The sequence below is a fragment of the Perognathus longimembris genome, chromosome 17, assembly GCF_023159225.1.
Source record: "Perognathus longimembris pacificus isolate PPM17 chromosome 17, ASM2315922v1, whole genome shotgun sequence".
Lineage (NCBI taxonomy): Eukaryota > Metazoa > Chordata > Mammalia > Rodentia > Heteromyidae > Perognathus > Perognathus longimembris.
Window position 1 is genome coordinate 54,848,732 of NC_063177.1, and position 19,933 is coordinate 54,868,664.

General features: G+C 60.6%; 1 protein-coding gene across 1 annotated transcript in view; it reads left to right on the forward strand.

Annotated features, from left to right (window-relative positions):
• Positions 1 to 2,232: 2,232 nt before the first annotated feature.
• The window catches only part of Rnf213 (ring finger protein 213), a 73,849-nt gene continuing 56,148 nt past the window's right edge, over positions 2,233 to 19,933 (forward strand). The window contains exons 1-17 of the mRNA XM_048366903.1: positions 2,233 to 2,492; positions 6,768 to 6,940; positions 8,008 to 8,433; positions 8,607 to 8,729; positions 9,203 to 9,588; positions 10,049 to 10,204; positions 10,694 to 10,899; positions 12,829 to 13,109; positions 13,473 to 13,738; positions 14,235 to 14,547; positions 14,601 to 14,866; positions 15,965 to 16,187; positions 17,351 to 17,406; positions 17,859 to 18,003; positions 18,231 to 18,395; positions 18,522 to 18,611; positions 19,436 to 19,558. Coding sequence (XP_048222860.1) covers positions 2,399 to 2,492; positions 6,768 to 6,940; positions 8,008 to 8,433; positions 8,607 to 8,729; positions 9,203 to 9,588; positions 10,049 to 10,204; positions 10,694 to 10,899; positions 12,829 to 13,109; positions 13,473 to 13,738; positions 14,235 to 14,547; positions 14,601 to 14,866; positions 15,965 to 16,187; positions 17,351 to 17,406; positions 17,859 to 18,003; positions 18,231 to 18,395; positions 18,522 to 18,611; positions 19,436 to 19,558 — 3,492 coding nt within the window. The 5' untranslated portion in view covers positions 2,233 to 2,398. The remainder of the gene's footprint in view (positions 2,493 to 6,767; positions 6,941 to 8,007; positions 8,434 to 8,606; positions 8,730 to 9,202; positions 9,589 to 10,048; positions 10,205 to 10,693; positions 10,900 to 12,828; positions 13,110 to 13,472; positions 13,739 to 14,234; positions 14,548 to 14,600; positions 14,867 to 15,964; positions 16,188 to 17,350; positions 17,407 to 17,858; positions 18,004 to 18,230; positions 18,396 to 18,521; positions 18,612 to 19,435; positions 19,559 to 19,933) is intronic.

Sequence of the window (19,933 nt, forward strand, 5' to 3'; positions counted from 1 at the left end):
TCTGGTGGTTAACCAGAGGTAAGAGTCTCATAGATTTTCCTGCCTGGGCTGGCTTTGAACCGCCATCCTCAGATCTCAGCCTCCCGAGTAGCTAGGATGACAGGTGTGAGCCCCTGGCTCCTAATCTTTAAACTTTAAGCTTGAGTGCTTGAAGTTCTGGCAGCCATTCATCAGGAGTGGACTGAAATGCTCCCCTCCAGTCTCTTCTGTTTGCCCTTCACACCTCTTCTCTATACTCCTCTATTCCAGGATTGGAGTTCCAGTAGTGGCCCCAGGAGGGAAGGTGGGGGACACCAAGTAAACCAAGGGCCTCCTGGGCCTGGACAGAGGCTTAAGCCTTCAGTCACCGCCGGGAGGGGGCCTGGGGCATCACAGCGGGGAAACTGAGTGCTGTCCATGGGCTCTTTCCCCTAGCTTTGCACGCTCCTTTCCCAGGACTTGGCAGGCAGGAAATATTGGACCTCCTCCCCCCTACCTTCTGATGACTCTCCACTGGGGCAATTACAACACATGAGGTAACAGGACCCCTTAAAGTGACCTTCAGTCTGGGCCAGCTGCAGGCTCCTTATCTACTACTTGGGCAGCTGCCATAAATCCTAGCCCGCCATGATGAAGTCCCTGTCCACAAGTCTGCACCAAGGTCCCCACTCCTAGCCCCCTTAGGTTATATAGGTCACCTCAAAGACAGGGGCCGCTTCTCCGGTGAGAATCAGCCTTGTCAGTCCCCTTGCTGGCAACAAAGCATTCTTTCTTTGCTCTATGTCCCTGGGTGTCCAGTGGTTTTCTTGCAGGTCCCAGCAGAGGGGGGCCTGGGCCATCACAGGGGGAAACCGAGGCACAGAGAGAGTGGACGTGGAGCCATCTTCATTAGCAGTGCTGTCATCGGGGTGGTGGTCACCACTTCCATCAGGCCCCATGCAACTAACGGCGGTGAGGCGACCCACGCAGAGTTCTCTGCACCCCTCCTCGGACGGCGCCCAGGTCGTGAACTCTACCCAAGGTGCAGGCACTGGGTGAGGGAGCCTCACAGCTGTTCCCGGGCCTGGGGGGGGGGGGGGGCGCAGGGGAGGTTCGAGGGTTCCAAGTGTGAACGCGGGACCCGGGCTAGGTTAGGGCAGAAGGTGCTTGGGTGGCGCCCAGAGGCGAGGTCTGCGGGTCTCAGTGGCAGAAGCGCACGGATAAGGGGTCCCCCGGGCGATCAGGATGCGGGACCCCACGCGCGCACGAGCTCCCGGCGCCTGCGTCCTGCGCGCCGCCTCTCCCCGAGGCTGCAAGTTTCGGTTTCCAGGCGCGGTGTGGGCGCCCCGCCCTGCGGCTCCAGCCTTTCCCGGTTCCCAGCTCCGGGGCGTGGGGGCCCTGGATCGCAGCTCTGGTCGAGCTGACTCCATCTTGATTAGGGAAACGTGGTAGGAAATGTTGGGGGGAATAGAGCTGACTCCATCTTGATTATTAGGTCAACCTGACCCCCACATTCTGCTTCTGTAAGTGGCCGCTTACCTCGCTATTTGCTCTACCCCCGCGTCCACCTCCCGCATCTGTGCACTCATTGCTGCTCCACCCCCGGCGCCAAGCCCCGACAGCTGAGCTGCGCTTCCACCTTTACGAACCCCAAGTTGAGGGCTGCTCGGGGTCAGGGCGGCGGCTCCCGAGTCTGCGCTGCGTCCCGGGCCGGTCAGCCCGCTTTTTGCTTCCCCAGTAAGCCCATCGTTGTGCTTGAGGCTGTCTCTGCGTGGCGGACTCTTGGGGGGACGGGGACTCCCCTCCCTCGAACCCCGTGACACTTCTTACCCCACAGCAGCAGCCACTGTAACTTTGTGACCGGTGCGCCCCGCTCCGTCCCGCCCCGGCTCCGGCCCGGTGGGCCTGGGGCTGCGGGAACGGCAGGTGTAGACGGGGCGCCCGGCCCGCCTTCCCTGGGAGCGGGACCTGGAGTTGTGGCCGGGCGTGGGGGGGGGGGGATTAGGGGGGCGGTGCCCGCTGCCCGGGGCTCCCGAGACCCCAAGTGCCCGGGGCGGAGGGAGCCCCGCGTCGCGTCGCCGGGCGCTTCCCGGAGCCCCGCTCGGCGTTCTCCCGCGTGGGGGAGCGGGCTGGCGGGCGTCCGGGTCCCGGCGGGCCCCCCGCGATCGCCCCGCTCCGGGCCGGGCTGCTCGGGGGAGCGGCGCGGTCGAGCCGGGCTGGGCCGGGCGGGGCCCCGCGGGGCGGAGCTGGCCGGGGGCGGGGCAGTGACCGGAAGCCGCCCGCGGGTCGCGGTCCCGCCGGGTCCCCGCTGCCCCCGTGGGTCGGCGTCACTATTTTCATTTTCCAGAAAATGAAACCGAAGCGGGCCGGGGTCACGTGGCGGCGGCGGGCGCGGGCTTAAAGCGCGGCGCGCGCCCGGGCGCCCGCAGCCCCGGCCGGCATGGAGTGCCGCTCGTGCCGGCGCGGCGTCGGCGACCGCGACAAGTTCTGCAGCCAGTGCGGGGCCAGGCTGCTGCCCGCGGGCCCCGCCGCAGGTGAGCCCGGCCCGCCCCGCGCCGCCCCGCGCGCCCCCCGCGCCGCCCCGCGCGCCCCCCGCGCGCCCCCCGCGCCGCCCCGCGCCGCCCCGCGCGCCCCCCGCACGCCCGGCGCCCCGGCTTCGCTCTGGCGTTTATTTGCTGGTTTTCTGTTTCAGTTTCCGTTTCCTTTCCCGGCGCTCTGGGTCCGCTTTGTCCCGAGCCCGGCGGGGCGGTGGGGGGGGAGCGGGGGAGGCTGAGTGAAGGGCGACCGGGCGGGAGAGCCCGGCGGGGAGTCTCCCGAGTCTGCATTGGGGGTCAGCCCGTCTGGGGTCTCCCCCGCTGCCTGTCAGGAGCCGGGCCACCCCCACCTCCTGCGCACCCCGCTCTTCCGCGCCGCCTCCCCTGTGCCTTCCACAGCCACCGCGACACCCTCCGTGTCCGCTGGCCACTGCTCACCCCAGACGCCCTCCGCCTCCAGCCTTCCAGTCTTGCCCGTCAGCGGGGCGCGCCTCGGAGCCCCCTGCTGGAAACTGTCCCTCCTCACGCCCCCCTCCACCTCCCCTGCTCGGCCTCCTGGGCCCTAGGTCCCCCCAGCGTGTGGCATTGCTGTCGGCCCGCTGCTTTGTCCCCTGCTCCTGGCACTGCCCGGCCCACCTTTGGTGCCCGGTCTTTACTGGGTGAGATGACCACCTGTTTGCCGACGATGCCCTGTGAACGGAGCCTGGGCAGTGTGGTCACCTGGGGAACTTCCTGTGCACCCACGCCCACCGGCAGCCCTGTCTGGGGCTTCTGGCGTTTCCGTGGGGGAGCTCAGGCACTGGCTGAGTCTCCAGGCCCACCAGGACATGTGGGTGACCACCAGACGGCTGCCCCGGTCACAGATGGCCTACCACAGCCAAGATGAGTGTCTGGGGACCAGTGCCCACTGTCCAGGTCTGAGCGGGACGTAACCCCCACCAGGCCTGCCGGGACCGCCGAGGGCACCTGCCTTCGTGGTGGCCGTCTGTGGTGTGCTAATCCAAGATGTGCCCGGCTGCCACAATCCCACCCTAATCACGCCCACAGAGCAACCAGGAGCTTAGATCACCTGCCACAGTTACAACACAGGCTGCGTGCGGCGGCCGGGATTTGCTTTTACGTTGTGGCCATGCTGGGGCTTGAACTCAGGGCACTGTCCCTTAGCTTTATGGCTCAAGGTTGGTGCAGTACTACTTGAGCCACAGCTCGACTGGTGGCTTTTTGGTGGTTCATTGGAGAGAGGAGTCTCGGAGATCCTGCCCGGGCTGGCTTCTGATTGCCTTCCTCAGATGGCAGTCTCTGAGTAGCTAGGATTGCAGGTGTGAGCTGCGAGGCCTGGGGCTTGGGAGGACCGTGTGGAGAGGGTGGCCAGCGGGAGGACGCTCTGGTGATGAAGACCCTGGTCCTGTCCTCAGGGGCTTGTTGGGGAGAGGGACTGTAGGTAATGTATGGCATGGGACAAAGGGAGAAGGGCCCCATCTTCCCCCCCAGGGACTTCCCTGGGGCTGACTCTGCCCTTCCTAGGGTCCCCTGGCCAGAGAGAGGCGGGGCAGGGCGGGGAGGGGAGGGGGCCGCAGGCAGGGCCGGGAGCCATCAGCTTCTCCGGGGAGGAAAGTGCTGCTCCCAGCAAATGGTGGCATATTTTGACCAGATGCCATGAAGTGTTCTCATACCTGCGTGTGGTGTTCTCATCATACCTGCGGTAGCACCGCCTGCCCCCCCCCCCCCCCCGGGAGGGATGCCGGCCTGGCCTGGTGGGTGGACACCTTGGGCCTCACCATTGCTGAGTCAGCTGGCCTGACTTCCTTATCCTCACCAGGATGGCTTCCTCCCCTCCCCCCCCCCCCCCCCCCGCTGTGTACCTCTATTTGCAGGAATAGAAAGTGAAACCAGGGGTGCCTCACATGCAGACTGAACTCCGCCACTAGGCGGGGGGTGGGGTGGGGTGGGGGGGATGGGGTGCCGCCTGTGGCTGCCAGGACCAAGGCCCCTCCTCCCAGCTTCATGGAAGCTCTGTGGATTCCGGCACAGCGGGGAGCCCATGGTTTGGGGGGGGGGGACGACTGAGTTCTTCTGTGGCCAGCGCGGGGGAGGGGTGACCCTCAGAAACGAGTCCCTGGGGCACACGTGCATGGTGTGTGTGTGTGTGTGTGTGTGTGCATGCACACCTGCACGCCCCTCCTGGAAGCAGCAGCGGTCCAGACTCTGCAGCCAGGGGGTGTGGGTTCAGCCAGCCCTGGTGTGGGCGAGGTGAGCCTCCGGCCAGGAGGGAACTGAAGGCTGGACCGGGAGGCCTGCCAGCGGGCGCCCCGCCCTGTGGGGGGGCCAGGGTTGGCTCCGCTATGCCAGGCTCTGAGTCCAGTCACAGAGCCTGGTATTACACACGTTCATATCACTTCCATCTAACCATTACCCAAGCTGGCCTCGAACTCGCCATCCTCTGCCTCCACCTCCCAAGGGCTGGGAATACAGGCATGCTCTACCACACCTCTTCTCAAAGGGAACCCCTGTTCCCTTGCCACACGAGCAGTCTGCTTGGCACCCTGCTCCCCTCTCCGTCCCTGTGGTCTGCTCACACTCGGGGCCTCCCGTCTCTGCAGTCTCCCCACTGTTGGTTTCAAAGCCTGTGATGCTGTGTGTGTGTGTGTGTGTGTGTGTGTGTGTGTGTGTGCCAGTACTGGGGCTTGAACTCAGAGCCTCTCGCTAGGCTTTTTTGCTCACGGCTGGAGCGCTGCCATTTGACCCATACTTTCAGTTTAGCTTTTTGCTGGTTAATTAGAGATGGTCTTGAGGACTTTTCTGATGAGGTTGACTCTGAACCTTGATCCTCAGATCTCAGCCCTCTGAGTAGCTAGGATTATAGGCACCTGTAAGAATTCAGTATCCAGCCATCCTCTCCATAGGGAGAGCCCAGCGTGCGGGGCTCCGGGGCTCCGGGCTCTTGCTCCTTCCTCTCATCCTCACCACGCTGCCCTCGTGGCGGCTTTGCCCCTGGCTCCGGCTGTAGACCATGGATGCCTGGGCAATCCGCTCACTCTCCCCTTTCTGCCTCCAGGCCCTTCGGCCCTTCCTGAGTCAGTCAGGTTCTCACTGAAGCCCCAGGCTGTCCTCCTTGATGCACTGAGGGGGGGGGGGGAAGCTCACAGTTCCCGGATTATTACTGAATATGGTCTGTGCAGAGAGAAGGGGCCCCGGGACTGTGTGTGTGATAGAGCATCTGTGTCATAGTATGCATTAGTGTGTGTGTGTGTTATAGTGTATGTACTATAGTGTGCATGTATCTGCGGGTTGTTGTATTGTTGTTGGTTGTGGGGCTTGATCTCTGGGCTTGGGTGCTATCCCTGAGCTTTTGGGTTCACAGCTAGCACTCTGTCACCTTGAACCACAGCGCCACTTCTGGTTTTCTGGTTGTGAGTTGGAGATAAGAGTCTCTTGGACTTCCGTGCCCTGGCTGGCTTTGAACTGTGCTCTTCAGGTCTCAGCCTCCCGAGTGGCCCTCATTACAGATTTGAGCCACCAGCGCCTGGCCTGTGCGTGTTGTAGTTTGTTGTGGAGTGTGTGCTGTGCACATTTGGAGGGTGTGCTGTGGGCTGTCTTCGTGAGCAAGCCGCCGGCTGTGTTGTGAGTCCTCTCGGTGGGCTGGAGGCGCGGCGGGTCTGTGCGGAACTTGCAGCCCAGGGCATTTGCAGTGACCCAGCTTCATGCTGGCCAGGGAAGAGAAAAGCGGTGGACCAAAACACCCAAAGTGGGCGCTCGTGGGGCAGGACGGGGGCCTTGGAGAGCCACCTTGGGGAGTCAGGCTAGAGGGAAGGTTCCCTGCAGACAAGCGTGCCTGAGCGGCGGGGACCGCCCCGCGTGAGGGTGACATGGGGTAATGAGACCCAGGCTGACCCTAGAGACCCCCCCCAAGGGACCAGGTTCGGCCCAGGTGGGCAGTCTGGAGTCAGTGCCAGGGCCGTGTGCACGATGGTGCTCGTGGGAGATTCTCTCGTGGATGGGGCAGATGGGCACCTCAGGGTTGGGGCGGCCACCGCGCCTCACTGGGAGCCACGTGAGGACCGGGGTGCCGGTCCCCCAGCAGAAAGGAAGCTTTAGCAGGAGGATGGATGGGCAGTGCCCAGGGGCACCGTGCTGACTGCCTGCTTCTTCCTGTCTGCCTCCCCCCTCGCCCTGCCCCCAACCACCCCGTCCTACACAGTCGGGGCCGGGGGACCCGGCACCCCTCCTGCAGAGACCCCGTTCCCTGACCTGACCGCATCTCCTCCGCCCGCATAGATCCTGAGAACGACCTCCCTGGGGTGGCCCCTGCCCCTGCCCCACAGGGAGGCTTGGAGCCCGGAGAAGCCCTCAGGGTGGACGAGAACCAGAACCTGCCCCGAAGCTCCGGGGATTGGCAAGAGAATCCTGAGGAGCCCAGTGCTGATGCCTCCTGGACTGTCGTCCAAAGTGTGAGTGAGCCACCCCCCCCCCCCCAGCCTGTCCTCCCCTCCCTGGCTCTTCCACCCCCCCACCTGTCCCCTGCTCCAGCCCTCCCCACATCCCCTCCCCTCCCTGGTGTGGCGACTGGGCCACAGCTAGGCAGGACAGGGGCCATCTTAGGGTGTAGCGTGGAGAAGCACTCACCTGGCACCCACAAGGCTCCAGGTTCCTCCCCCCCCCCCCCCGCCTGGCACGCACAAGGCTCCAGGTTCCTCCCCACCCCCCCGCCTGGCACGCACAAGGCTCCAGGTTCCTCCCCACCCCCCCGCCTGGCACGCACAAGGCTCCAGGGCCCCCCCCACGCCTGGCTCACACAAGGCTCCAGGTTCCATCCCCTGCACCACAGAAACAAACATAAATAAGTGCGGCCACTGTGGTCAAGAGCGCGCTGAGGCCCCCGCTCGCCGGGGTGCGGGCTCTGGTACCGCCCCAGCTGGGCAGACCTTGCGCTCGGCAGCCCCCCTGGCCTGCTGGTGCTTGGCCACACTGCTCCCTGAGAACAGCCCTAGCTGGGGGGGTGTTCACCCCAGACATCCGGCTTCTGTGCCGGGCTCCTGCGGGCGGCTCCTCCCCTCGCCGCCAGGCTCTGAACAGGGAGCATGTTAGAAAGGATGGACGGAGGGACCGGCCCTTCCGGAGCAAGGCCAAGCCGGTTTCCAGTTTATCTCAGAGGCTGGAGGACTGACTGCCCAGCAACACTTGTTTGCCTTCCAAACATGGCGCCTTTGGCCGTCAGCATCTAACACCAAGCTGCATGGAGACCCGGCCAGCCCGGAGCCTCCTTCTTGCTGACCGGTGCTCTTCCCGGTGCTATGACTCTGTGGCTCTGTTGCTCTAGGACAGGAGCATCTGCCAAGTGAGCTCAAGGTCCCGAGTTCAATCTCCACACACACACACACACACACACACACACACACACACTGCAGAGGAAGCTGACATAAATGGTTTGTCCACACAAAGCTGGACAAGCTTGAGGAACTGGCGGGAAACGTGCTGTCTTCTAAGAAATAAAAGGAATGTCTCTCTTTCCATTTAGAAGAAGAGGAGGAGGAAGAACAAGTGCTCCACTTCCTCGGAGCCAGACTCCTTCCCCTCAGCCCCCTCCAGTCTCTCGAGTGTATCTGTGGCTGCTGACCCTGGGTCTCAGGCCCCAGGCCTGTCCCAGAGCCATGTCCGGCAGGACGGTCCACGCGGCCAGCCCGCAGACGCAGGGCCGGAGGGAGCGGGCCCCGCCCAGCCGGCTGAGCAGGGCAGCCGCCCCCTTCAGGCTCAGGCGGGGGGAGAGCCAGCTGGCACCGTGGGAGAGAAGGCTCCCAGCAGCCCCGTGCCCCACCACGCAGAACGGGGGGACCGTGAACCCTCCATGACCTCTGCCGACACCGGCCTCCCCCAAGAGGGGCTCGGCGCAGCCTCCGCTGCCGGCCAGGGCTGCCCCAAGGCCACAGGAGCCTCAGCCTCGGGGGTGAGTGGCAGGAGAGGGGCGGGCGGCACCGCCTCCCACGGCTCTGCCGTGGCGTGTGTCTGGGGGGGACGGGGCAGGTAGGGAAGGGGCGCCCCTCCTCTCCAGACAGAGGCCAAGGCTGCTGCTTCCGCTCGGCACAGGGCTCATGGGGTTGGGGTCTTCATTTCTCCCAGCTGCCTGGTGCCACAGCAGAGCCAGCCCATCCAGCCAGTGAGGCCCGACGAGAGCGGGAAGACAAGGCTCCGAACACAGAGCAGCTGCCCGACGGCGCCCCTGCTGCCAAGGAGGTGGGCCAGGTGGAAGTCCTTCCCTCCCTCCCTCCCTCCCTCCCTCCCTCCCTCCCTCCCTCCCTCCCTTCGTCAGCCCTTCTGTTTGCTTGCTGGCGGGTATTTCTGGAGTTCTGGGGGTCAGACTTTACAGGTCTGAGGGAGCTGGCGTGGGGGTGGATGCCGGAGGCAAGGGTTCTGGTGAGGTGCCCTGGGAACAGAGACAGGAGAGACAGGGAGCCATGGGGTACCTGGGCACCTGCCCTGGCAGGTGCCAAGGCTCTGTGGCTGGCCATGGTAGATCTACTCCCAGACCAAAGGAAGCTGACACCCCCCCCCCCCCCCCAGTGAGTGAGAGGCAGAGAGGATGTAGGTAAGGCTGGAGAGGGGTTCCTGGGGCCTTGGAGAATGGTCTGGAAGACCCTGGAAGTTTCTGAGCCCAGAGGGACACAGGTGAACAGGAAGGCTGCTTTTAAGCACTACAGATCCAGTATTTATTCCAGGAAGCTGAGACCAAGGGCAAGTTGGCTGTTCCTGGGGAAATGGGTGAAAGCAGGAGTGGGAAGCCAGAAGAAGGGAAGAAAGCAGAGGGAAAGAGGCCGGAAGAAGGGAAGAAAGCAGAGGAGAAGAAGCAGGAAGAAGGGAAGAAAGCAGAGGAGAAGAAGCAGGAAGAAGGGAAGAAAGCAGAGGGGAAGAGGCCGGAAGAAGGGAAGAAAGCAGAGGAGAAGAAGCAGGAAGAAGGGAAGAAAGCAGAGGGGAAGAAGCAGGAAGAAGGGAAAAAAGCAGAGGAGAGGAAGCTGGAGGAGAACAACAGAAATTATGCAGCTGCTGTGAAAAACGAGAAGGAGCAGAGAAACCAGACCACCGCAGTCCAAAAGGCTTTGGCCAGGTGGGTTGTGCCCGGCCCAGGCCCAGCGCGTGTGCCCTGTGTTGGGGTTGCCAGGCCGCGCCCCCCCGCCCCCGCAACTCCAGCTTTGGGAGGCAGCTGGACAGGGGCCTGGGCCCCCGAATCCTCCACTGATCGCCCTGGGGTGCAGGGCTGGCACGGGTCCATGGAACCCAGGACTTGAAGGTCGGCCCTCACCGTTAGAGGGGAGAAGAGGCTGCAGGGGGGAGGAGGATCTGAACTCTGGACCTTATGCTGTGTGTGTGTATGTGTGGCTACACACATGGGCATGAGCAGGTATGTCTGTGCACACGCACGTGTGCGCGCGTGCAGGTGTGCACGTGTGGAGGCGTGTGTGCATATGTGACGATGCACGTTTGCAGTGTGTACATGTACGTGTGTGCGTGTGTGTGTGTGGCACACACGCAGACTTGACAGTAGTCCTCATCTCCGCCCTCGCCAGCACCCTGAGCCCCGGAGAAGGTGTCATGGTGTACTTCCATGCTATTCTTTCCAATCACTTCGCCTTCAAGCCCGACGTGCACAAAGTGTTTGTTAGAGGAGGAGAGAAGCTGGGGAAGCCAGCGTGGAAGAATGCCTGCGAGCTGCACTACACCAAGTGAGTGTGACACCCCGCGATGGGGGGCGGGGGCGGCCGGCGCCCCAAAGCTTGTGGGAGACGCGTGTTGCGGGCAAGCACTCCACGCTGTGGGCTTGCCACGTTTCACCGCGATCCTCGATTTCTCCGTGCTGGCTGGTGACGTGTCAGTGTTGGCTCTGCATCCTGCCGTCTCTGCTGTGTGCCTGGGTCCCAGCGCTGGTGGCTCACACCTCTCATCCTAGCCATTCCAGAGGCTGAGAGCGAAGGGTCACAGTTCAAAGCCTGCCTGGGCAGCAAGCCCTTGAGATGCTCATCCCCAGTTAACCACCGAAAAGCCGGAAGTGGCGCTGTGGCTCACGTGGAAGAGCGCCGGCCTTGAGTGAAAAAAGCTCAGGGACGGCGCCCAGGCCCCGAGTTCAAGCCCCAGGACTGCACGTGCGTGCACACACTCGCACGCGCGCGCGGAGAATGAGATTAGATCGCCATCCTTGTCCTGTTGATCCACAGGGACTTGGGTGCGAACGGGTCTCTGGTGGAGGGCAGCCTCGTCATCCCCAGGGAGAGCCTGGGGACCCCCATCCCGTACAAGTACGTCATCGACCGCGGCGACCAGGCCTCTGGGGAGTACGAGTACATCTACAAGCCTGTAAAGAAGAAGGGCCATCACGTGAACCGCTGCCTGTGTGTGCAGCCCGCCCTCCTGGGCACAGGAGGTGAGCCCCGACACAGCCTCCCCACCCCCACCCCCGCCAGGCCTCCGTGGTTAAGGAAACAAGGAACGGGCTTTGACCAGGGGGAAGGGGAGGACCCGAGGGGCTGAGGGGCTGAGGGGCTGGGCTCTGTGGAGGGTGCCGGAAGGGGAGCCGGTGGGCGGGAGGGGGCAAGTGGAAGCCTCAAGACCAGCTCTTCCAGGAGTGCAGTGACTGTAGATGAGAGAGATAAGATGAGGCATCCTAGAGAAGGTTCTAGAGACCGGGTACTGCTGCTGTTTGTTTCTCCTCTCTCTCTCTCTCTCTCTCTCTCTCTCTCTCTCTCTCTCTCTCTCTCTCTCATCTGAAACCAAAACTGGAACTCAGTACTGGATAGAAAAAAGGAGTCCTCATAGGTTTGTCTTCCCAGGCTGGTTGGAGCTGTGATCCTCCCGTCTCAGCCTCCTGAGTAGCTGGGATCACAGGTCACCAGTGCCTAGCTGTTTATTTTAATTTTTATTAATTTCTTTTTTGTCAGTTGTGAGGCTGGAGTGCAGGGCCTGGGCGCTGTCCCTGAGCTCTTTTGCTCAAGGCTAATGCTCTACCCCATTAAGCCACAGCTCCACTTCTGGTGGTTTTCTGGTGGTTAATTGGAGATGAGAGTCTCACAGACTCTCCTGCCTGTGCTGGCTTCAAACAGTGATTCTCAGATCTCAGCCTCCTGAGTAGCTGGGATTACAGGCATGAGCTACTGGCACCTACATTGTCCATCATTTTTTTTTTGGTTGGTTTTTTTAAAAATTTAATTTATTTATTAATTGAACACAAATTTTTTTGACAAGGTGTTGTGCAAAAAGGGTACAGTTACATAGTAGGGCAGTGTGTACATTTCTTGTGATATCTTACGCCCTGTTTTTCTTTCCCTTCTCTAGGTCAGGTAGACATATATACAATATACAATGTATCAAGAACATAGACAGTAGCCATGTGGCCAGGCCCAAGAAAATTCGCCTAGAGCTTTAAATGTGATGTCGATATTAGACAATATGTCGTCAATATTGTCCATCATTTTGATTGTTAAATTGCTATGGGGCACAGGAGAGGTTTGAAGGTTATATTCCTAATATACCTGGGACAAAGACCAACCTACTGAAATTTCCAAGTTTGGATTTTATTTAAGACCTCCACCTCTTCTTTCTTTCCCCTCCCTCCCTCGCTCCCTCCCTCCCTCCCTCCCTCCTCTTCCTTTTCCTTCTTGCTATGTTATCCAGGCTGGGCTCCAAGTCCTGGGCTCAGGTGATCCTGGTGGCCCCCCTGCCTCCACTCTGAGTAGCTCGAGGGACACTCTACCTGACTAAACACAGTTCGTAGCACGTGGCTTGCTTCTTGCTGCAAGCATTTCGGCTTTAAGGAAATGGAGGGTACGCCACCAGAGAGTGGAATTTCTACTCATTAAAGGCCCGCAGAGGTGTGGTTCACTTGGGGTCAAGAGGCCAGGTCACAGGTGTCAGGGGATTTGACACTGGTCAGGGACCAGACAGCGCCCCCCACAGGTGGGCGGAGGGCGTCAGTTTTCTCACCCAGATGAGTGGTGAGAGAGACAGAGAGAGAACTCACCAGATCACACTTTGGTTTTCTAATTATTTCATGGTTGACATCACTAGAACCTACATTTGAATCTTCTCCAGCCAATCCCAAGCCAGCCGCAAACTCAGCACCCCCCTTCGCGCCAGGCACCCGCCCAAGCTCTGCTTCCGGCCGGCGTGGGGCCCCTGCGCCCCTCTGTCCCGCAGGGGGCGGGGCCTGGCGGACGGAGCTGGCCCCTCGGTGGTCGTGCCCTGCAGGCTCGGGGCGTGGTTGGCGGGACTGCCCACCTCTGGCAGGGGAGGGGGGGCATCCTGCTGGCTCGGGTGCCCGTCCTCCTCCTGACGCTGCCCGTGCTGTCACTTGCAGACTGGCACCAGTACGATGACATCGTGTGCATGCACCCTTCGATCGTGAAGAAGGCTATGAACCTGGTCATCAACCAGTCGCAGAAGGAGGTCGTGAGGGGGAAGCAGATCGCGGCCGAGATCATGCTGGGCCGGGTGCTCAGCATCCTGCAGCCCTGGAGTGCCGTCAACCTCGACAGCTTTTTCACCCAGTCCCAGCAGTTCTTCTCTGTCGTCCGAGTGCCTATGGTGTATGAAGAGTCCGCGCAGCCGTGGAGCTCGCTGCAGTACGACGAGATGGAGGTACGCCGTCTCCCCCGTCTCTCCCGCTCTGGTGTGGGCGGGGACCCCGGGGCCCTTGGCGGAGCCGGCCGGGCGGGGACTGGGAGACCCTGCCCTCTTCACCCTCTCTCTCCCTGCTGACTCCGGGACATCTCTGAGCCCCATGCCCAAGGTTGGGCCTGAGTTTTCACAAGACAGTGGCACCCCCCTCCCCCATTGCATCTGTCTGGAGGCAGGCCCTCCCACCCCCACCCCCCCAAGCTGGGCCCCGCTGTGGGAGGAGGGGTGGGTCCCTGCCCTGGGGACGGTCCTCCCGCCGGCTGTCATCCCGAGGGAGGCCCACACCTGGGCTCGCTCATCTGCCTCTCTTCCTTCTGCAATCAGGTGAAGGGGCATCTGTGGCAATGTTTGGAAAGGCAGATGAAACCGTTTCTGGATGAAAGGACCAAGGACTCGCTGCCCCAAGACTGTCCCGTGCGGACTAGACTCAGAATGGGCCTGATTGTTCTTTTCCAAGTACAAGCCATGGACTTGACCTTGACCAAGAGTGACCTGGCCTCCCTCTGCCAGCTCCTGGTCCCCACCGCCTCTTCCCCAGCGGCCCTGCACAGCGAGCTGCAGCTCTTCCTCCACACGTCCATGTCCCAGAGGTACCCCTGACTCTTGTCCAAGGCCGTCTAGCTACCCACTGGGTGGGTTTTTATTTAGTGCCGGGGGTGAGCGGATATGCTCATAGCCGGGAAGGCACAGAGGGAGGTGAAACTTCCTCACTCACTGCTGTCATCTCTGTGTTTGTTTCTGGCTCTCCCTAGTGAGATCCTTAGTGCTGGTTTTTTCAAAGTAGAGTTTTGCTGTGCAGCTCAGGCCTGCCTGAGCTCGCTCTGTATCCAAGCCGGACCCCAACTCGCCATCCTTCATCTCAGCCGGTGGGTGCAGAGACTACAGGCATGCTCCACCGTCCCAAGCTCATGCTTGATGTTATCTTCTGTGTTCTCTCAAATACCCAGCTTTCAAAGAGCTTCTTCCTGGCTCAGTGAGGCAGCGTGCACGGACAGTCCCAGCTGCCCAGGGGGCCGAGGGGGGCTCAGAGGGTAGCCCAGGGGGCCGAGGGGACACAGAGGGTAGGGGCCTGCCTGGGCCACACAGCTACATTGAAAAAAACCCCAGCAAAGGTGAGAAGCAGCCGTACAAAGCTTCCTGTGTGCCAGGCGCCGCCCCCTGTGCGGAAGCCGCCGTGGGTGCTGGTCGCCAGGCTGCTGCGGCTTTGGAAAGGGCGCAGCCCCGGCCAGGCCGTGGGAAGCTCAGTGGCAACTCGACCTTGGTGTGTGCGTGTGCCAGTCCTGAGTCAGGCCCACGCACCTCGGCGCTCTCGAGTGTGTTTGGAGATGACTCCAGCCAGAGCCGGTCACGGGGACACAGCGAGGGCGCAGGGCGTCCAGAGGACGGGGAGCGGGCCCAGGTGCCCCGTGTCCTGTGTTTCCGGCGCTAGTGACGGGGGTGATTCCCATGCAGGCAGTGGGCACTTCCTCTCTGGGCCTCACTGCCTCCTCTGCCCCCACTGAGGGGCCTCCCTTCCCTTGCAGGTGGCAACACTGGCTGCAGAAACTGTGCAACAGGTGTCTGAGAGAGAAGGTGGTCAGTGGGCTGGGCATCCTGCCCGTCCTGCACTACGTCATGCAGCTGACCCCGCCCCAAAGGGACAGCCTGAATCAGCCCGAGGACTGGGCAGCCCTCAAAGGAATCCGCTTCCCACAGCTTCCGGAAGAAGCGGAGCATCAGTAAGTTGTGGAGAATGTTTACGCAGCTCTCCTTGGGCCACCGTATGGTACTGGGGCTTGAACTCAGGGCCTGGAGTTCTATGACTTTTCCGCTTAAGGCTCATGCTCTATTACTTGAGCCACAGCTCCACATCTGGCTTTACAGTGGTTAACGGGAGATAAAAGATAAGAATCTCATGGACTTTCCTGCCCAGGCTGGCTTTGAACCTTGATTCTTGGATGCCAGCCTCCTGGGTAGCTAGGATTACAGGGGTGAGCCACTGGATCCTAGCTGGAATAAGGCTCTGCTTTCCAGAGCCCTGTGGGCTCTCATGGCAGACTCCTTGCCCCTGAAGACAGAAGAAATCACATTAGTATTATTAATCACATTAAGATTCTGAAGCCAGAGCGCTGTAAAGAGGAGGAAGGAGCCGGGCTCTGGGAGAAGCTCGCGCTGTGGATGTGGTTCTGCATGCGAGCGGCAGCGAATGGTCATACGCACCGTCCTCCGCTGTACACCTTGCGCTTTCCCCTCCGGCTGCCTCGTGACTCACCCTTTATGGACAACCCCTCTGATGGGGCTCAGGGTAGCCAGGCCCTGTGTTCTGTCCTAGAGAGCGGCTGGTAATGGCGCCAGTCATGTAACACGTTTGGATCATTTCCATGCTTGCTTTTTTTTTTTTAAGTTTTCTGGTCATAGGGCTTGAACTCAAGGCGTGGGTGCTGTCCCTGAGCTCTTTTTTTTTTTTTTTTTTTTTTTTAAATTTTGCTCAAGGCTAGTGTTCTACCATTTTGAGCCACAGCTCCACTTCCTCTTTTCTGGTGGTTCATTGGATGTAAGAGTCTCACAGACTTCCCTGCCTAGGCTGGCTTCATACCTCAGTCCTCAGATCTCAGCCTCCTAAGTAGCTAGGATTATAGGCATGCGGCACCAGCGTCCAATGGTGCTTACATTTTCTTACATTTTTCCCTGCCTAATTATTTTCTTGGCACAGAACTTTTTCTCCCCAAGAGGCATTGCAGTGTTTACAGTCTGACTTGTTTTTGTTTTTGTTTTTGTTTGCTCTTCTGGCTGTTTTACTTTGTCGTTATTCATTGCTGCCTGATGTTCTTCTTCAGGAACCATATGCTTCAGTTCATGGTGAACCATAAACACTTGCTGCAGGTGGACGCGTACCTCTTCCGGTCCTGGTTCAGTTTGCTGCCTCTGGGAAAGCTGGCTTCCTACATGGAAAACTCCGTTGAATACTTGAGTCAGGGGCCTGCTCAAGTCTTCGACTGTTTTGTGGGGGTGCATTACCAGCTGCGCAGACCTGGAGTGATCACTCAGCAGAATGTAGAGGTGTGTTGTGTGAAGGTGGTGGGCCAGGCCTAGGTCAGCAAGAGAGGCCGGGAGCTAAACATCAGAGGCCTGTGGGTAGGACTCAGTGGCATAGTGCTCACCTAGCATGCGTGAAGGCCTGTGGTCCATCCCAGCCCTGTAAAAAATAGATATACATGATCTGTGTGTGTGTGTGTGTGTGTGTGTGTGTGTGTGTGTGTGTGTGTGTATGGGGGGGGAGAGAAAGAATTAGTATATGATCCAGGGCAAGTGATATGTAGCCCTGAGGAGACACAGGCAGTGAGATTGCAAATGCAAGCCTCAGTTGCATGATATAAGACACAATACGAAGCAAGGGCTGGCAAAGTGGCGCAAGTGGTAGAGGACCTGCCTGAATTCGACCCCTAGCATACTGCCATGTCAAGGGAAATGGAAGCTAAACATCAGAAGAAGCCAGTTATTTCCTAGCATTAAGGGTTAATTTCCTTGACTTTTCCTATTTCTAAAGGAAGTATTAGGTTTCAAGAAACCCACAGCTTTTGTTCTTTTTGTTTTGCTGAGCAGAATTAAAAGGTTCTCATGCACATTAGCCTGATTTCACAGTAGCCACCTTTTACCTTTTTGTGCTATTAAAAAAGAAGGTTTTTGTTTGTTTGGTTTTGTTTTTTTCTTGGCCATTCCTAGGGCTTGTACTAAGAACTTGGATGCTGTCCCTGAGATTTTTAGACTCAAGGGCTGGCACACTGTCACTTGAGCTACGGCTCTTCGTGTGGCTTTTTGTGTGGATGCTGGGGCTTGCACTTGGGGCCTGGGCGCCGTCCCTGAGCTTCTTTGCTCACGTCTAGTGCTCTACCAGCTGGACCACAGCTCCACTGCTGGCTTGATGGGTCATAAGAGTCTCACAGACGTTCCTGCCGGGGCTGCTTTGAAGCCCCCTCCAGACAGCGCAGCCTCTTGAGTAGCTTGGATTACAGGAGTGAGCCACTGGTGCCCCACTAAAAATGGTGGTAGAATCTTGCCACCTGAATTTCCTTGGGGAAAGACAGATGAGTATTTGTGCACTCAAAGGGCCGTGCTGGTAAAGAAGTAGGGGGGAAATGAGTGATTATCCTGCACCTGTGCAGCGTGGCGACACCGTGCCGTGCTGCTGAGTTGTCCCATTTCTCCCCGCTTCCCTGCGCTAGGATGTCAAGGCTGTGTTGAACATGCTGTTGTACCTCCTGGACATGTATCAGCACTCGTAAGTAGAGAAGCCAACCACAGCCTTCCGTCCACGTTTCCAGTGGGATCCGACCACAGCGCCCTCTGTGGTCGCTAGGGTGTACTGCTGGCTCCTGCTTGACAGGAAAGTCATCAACCAGCGCACCCTTAAGTCTCCTGTCCAGTTACAGAGCTTGTGGTCCACCTTTAAAAGTGGGGGGAAGGAATAATGGCAATCAGCTGCTAAGATTTTCTTTTTCTTTTTTTTGGCCAGTCCTGGGGCCTTGAACTCAGGGCCTGAGCACTGTCCCTGGCTTCTTTTTGCTCAAGGCTGGCACTCTGCCACTTGAGCCACAGCGCCACTATCTGGCCTTTTCTGTATACGTGGCGCTGAGAACGGAACCCTCTACCGATCATGGGAGGCGGGCCGCGCCCTGGCGTGGGGCTTTCCTGCTCAGGGTGCCTCTTCTTGTGTGTGTGTGTGTGTGGCAGGGCTCTTGGACCGAGTTACTCCCAGTCCTACTTGACCGTGGGCCTGGAGCTCCACCTCACCATCTGCGGCAGGACCATGCTGCCGGATCTCTACGAGGCGCCCGCCTTGTCTGCGCAGCTCCTTTCCGTCATGGCCAGGCTGGTGGTGGTGAGTGCCTGCGCCAAGCTCGTCCCAGTTCTGGGAGGGCCGGCGGGGTCGGGGTGGACTCAGCCATCAGCTGTCTCCGGGTCGCTGCTCAGCGCGGGCTTTGGATGTTCTGGTGGCTCCCGGGGTGGGGTGGGGGCAGGCCAGACACCAAGAGCTTGTCCTAGATGGCAGGGGGGAGCAGCAGGCGTGGGGGGCGGCAGAATAAACCCTCTCTGCGTCCACAGGACCAGGCGGAGGGGGCCGAAGCCGAAGCCACCAAGGGCTTGGTGGCCCCTGTCCTCCAGGACGTGCTGAAGGCCACCCAGGTCTGGCTGCACCAAACATTTAGACACAGAATGTTCCAGACATGCGGATCCCGGGTGCAGTTCACTTACCCCAAGGAGATAGAGGTATGCGGCGTTATCTCCAGTTAACCAACAAAAAGCCTGGCTTAAGCAGTAGAGTGCTGACCTTGAACATGTCCCCAAGGCCCCTTGGCTGTCCCCGTGAAGAGCTCTTCTGCACGCCTTTGGCAGGTGTGGCGGCGGCTGGTGACAATCAACTTTCCGGTGGAGCTGGGCTGGAAGGAGTCGCTGCTGAGGGACATGGAGGGGAGGCTCAAGCAGGTACTGCAGCGGGGGTGCCCCTGGCTGAAGGAGCCCTCACAAAGCTGAACCCCTGGTAACAGCAGAGGTCCCTGGACGGCACCTTGCGTGGACAGGCTGACCGTCCGGGGCGCGTGGTAAAGTGCGGCTGCTCTTCTGCCTATTTTTTTAATTTTTTTGCCAGTCCTGGGCCTTGAACTCAGGGCCTGAGCACTGTCCCTGGCTTCTTTTTGCTCAAGGCTGGCACTCTGCCACTTGAGCCACAGCGCCACTTCTGGCCATTTTCTATATATGTGGTGGTGAGGAATCGAACCCAGGGCTTCATGCATACAAGGCGAGCGCTCTACCACTAAGCCACGTTCCCAGCACCCTTTTTTAATTTTAATTTTTTTAAACTACCTTTTATGCTGGTTGGGTCATGGGGAGGAGGAGTCTGAGTTGTGGGAACTGGCCCAATGAGGAGGGGGCAGGATGAGCAGGTGTCCCTCCGAGGCCCGGCCTCAGTGTCCCCTCCCCGCCGCGGGGTGAGCTGTGTCCCTCCCCGCGGCCCGGCCTCAGTGTCCCCTCCGCGCCGCGGGGTGAGCTGTGTCCCTCCGAGGCCCGGCCTCAGTGTCCCCTCCGCGCCGCGGGGTGAGCTGTGTCCCTCCCCGCGGCCCGGCCTCAGTGTCCCCTCCGCGCCGCGGGGTGAGCTGTGTCCCTCCCCGCGGCCGGGCCTCAGTGTCCCCTCCGCGCCGCGGGGTGAGCTGTGTCCCTCCCCGCGGCCGGGCCTCAGTGTCCCCTCCCCGCCGCGGGGTGAGCTGTGTCCCTCCCCTCGGCCGGGCCTCAGTGTCCCCTCTGTGCTGCAGGAGCGTCCACGTGCCCAGATCTCCATCTTCTGTGACACTCGCTGGGACGACGCCCACGGCGAGGACAGCGTGGCCAGGAGCTTTGAGAAGTGCGTCGTGGAGGCCGTGAGCGCCGCGTGCCAGGTGACCCCTGCGTGGCCCCGTGCGGCCCGGGGGGCGGGCCGGGGGCGGGACCGGGGGCTGGGCGGGGGGGCGGGGCCGGGGAGCGGCCTTCTCCTAGGCCCGGGTCCAGCGGGCCTGGACTCCTGGGCTGCGTGCTCGTGCGTGGTGGACACCCCGGGCTCACGCCGGCATCCCAGCTGCTAACGAGGCGGGGGTCTGAGGACCCCAATCCGAACCGGCGCGGGGAGACTCTCATCTCCAAGCACATAGCAAAAGGCCGGAAGAGGAGGTGTGGCTCCCATGATAGAGTGCCAGCCTCGAGGGCAAAAGCTCAGGGACAGCGCTCGGGCCCTGAGTTCAAGCCCCAGGACTGCGTGCGGTTGTGTGCGCCCGCGC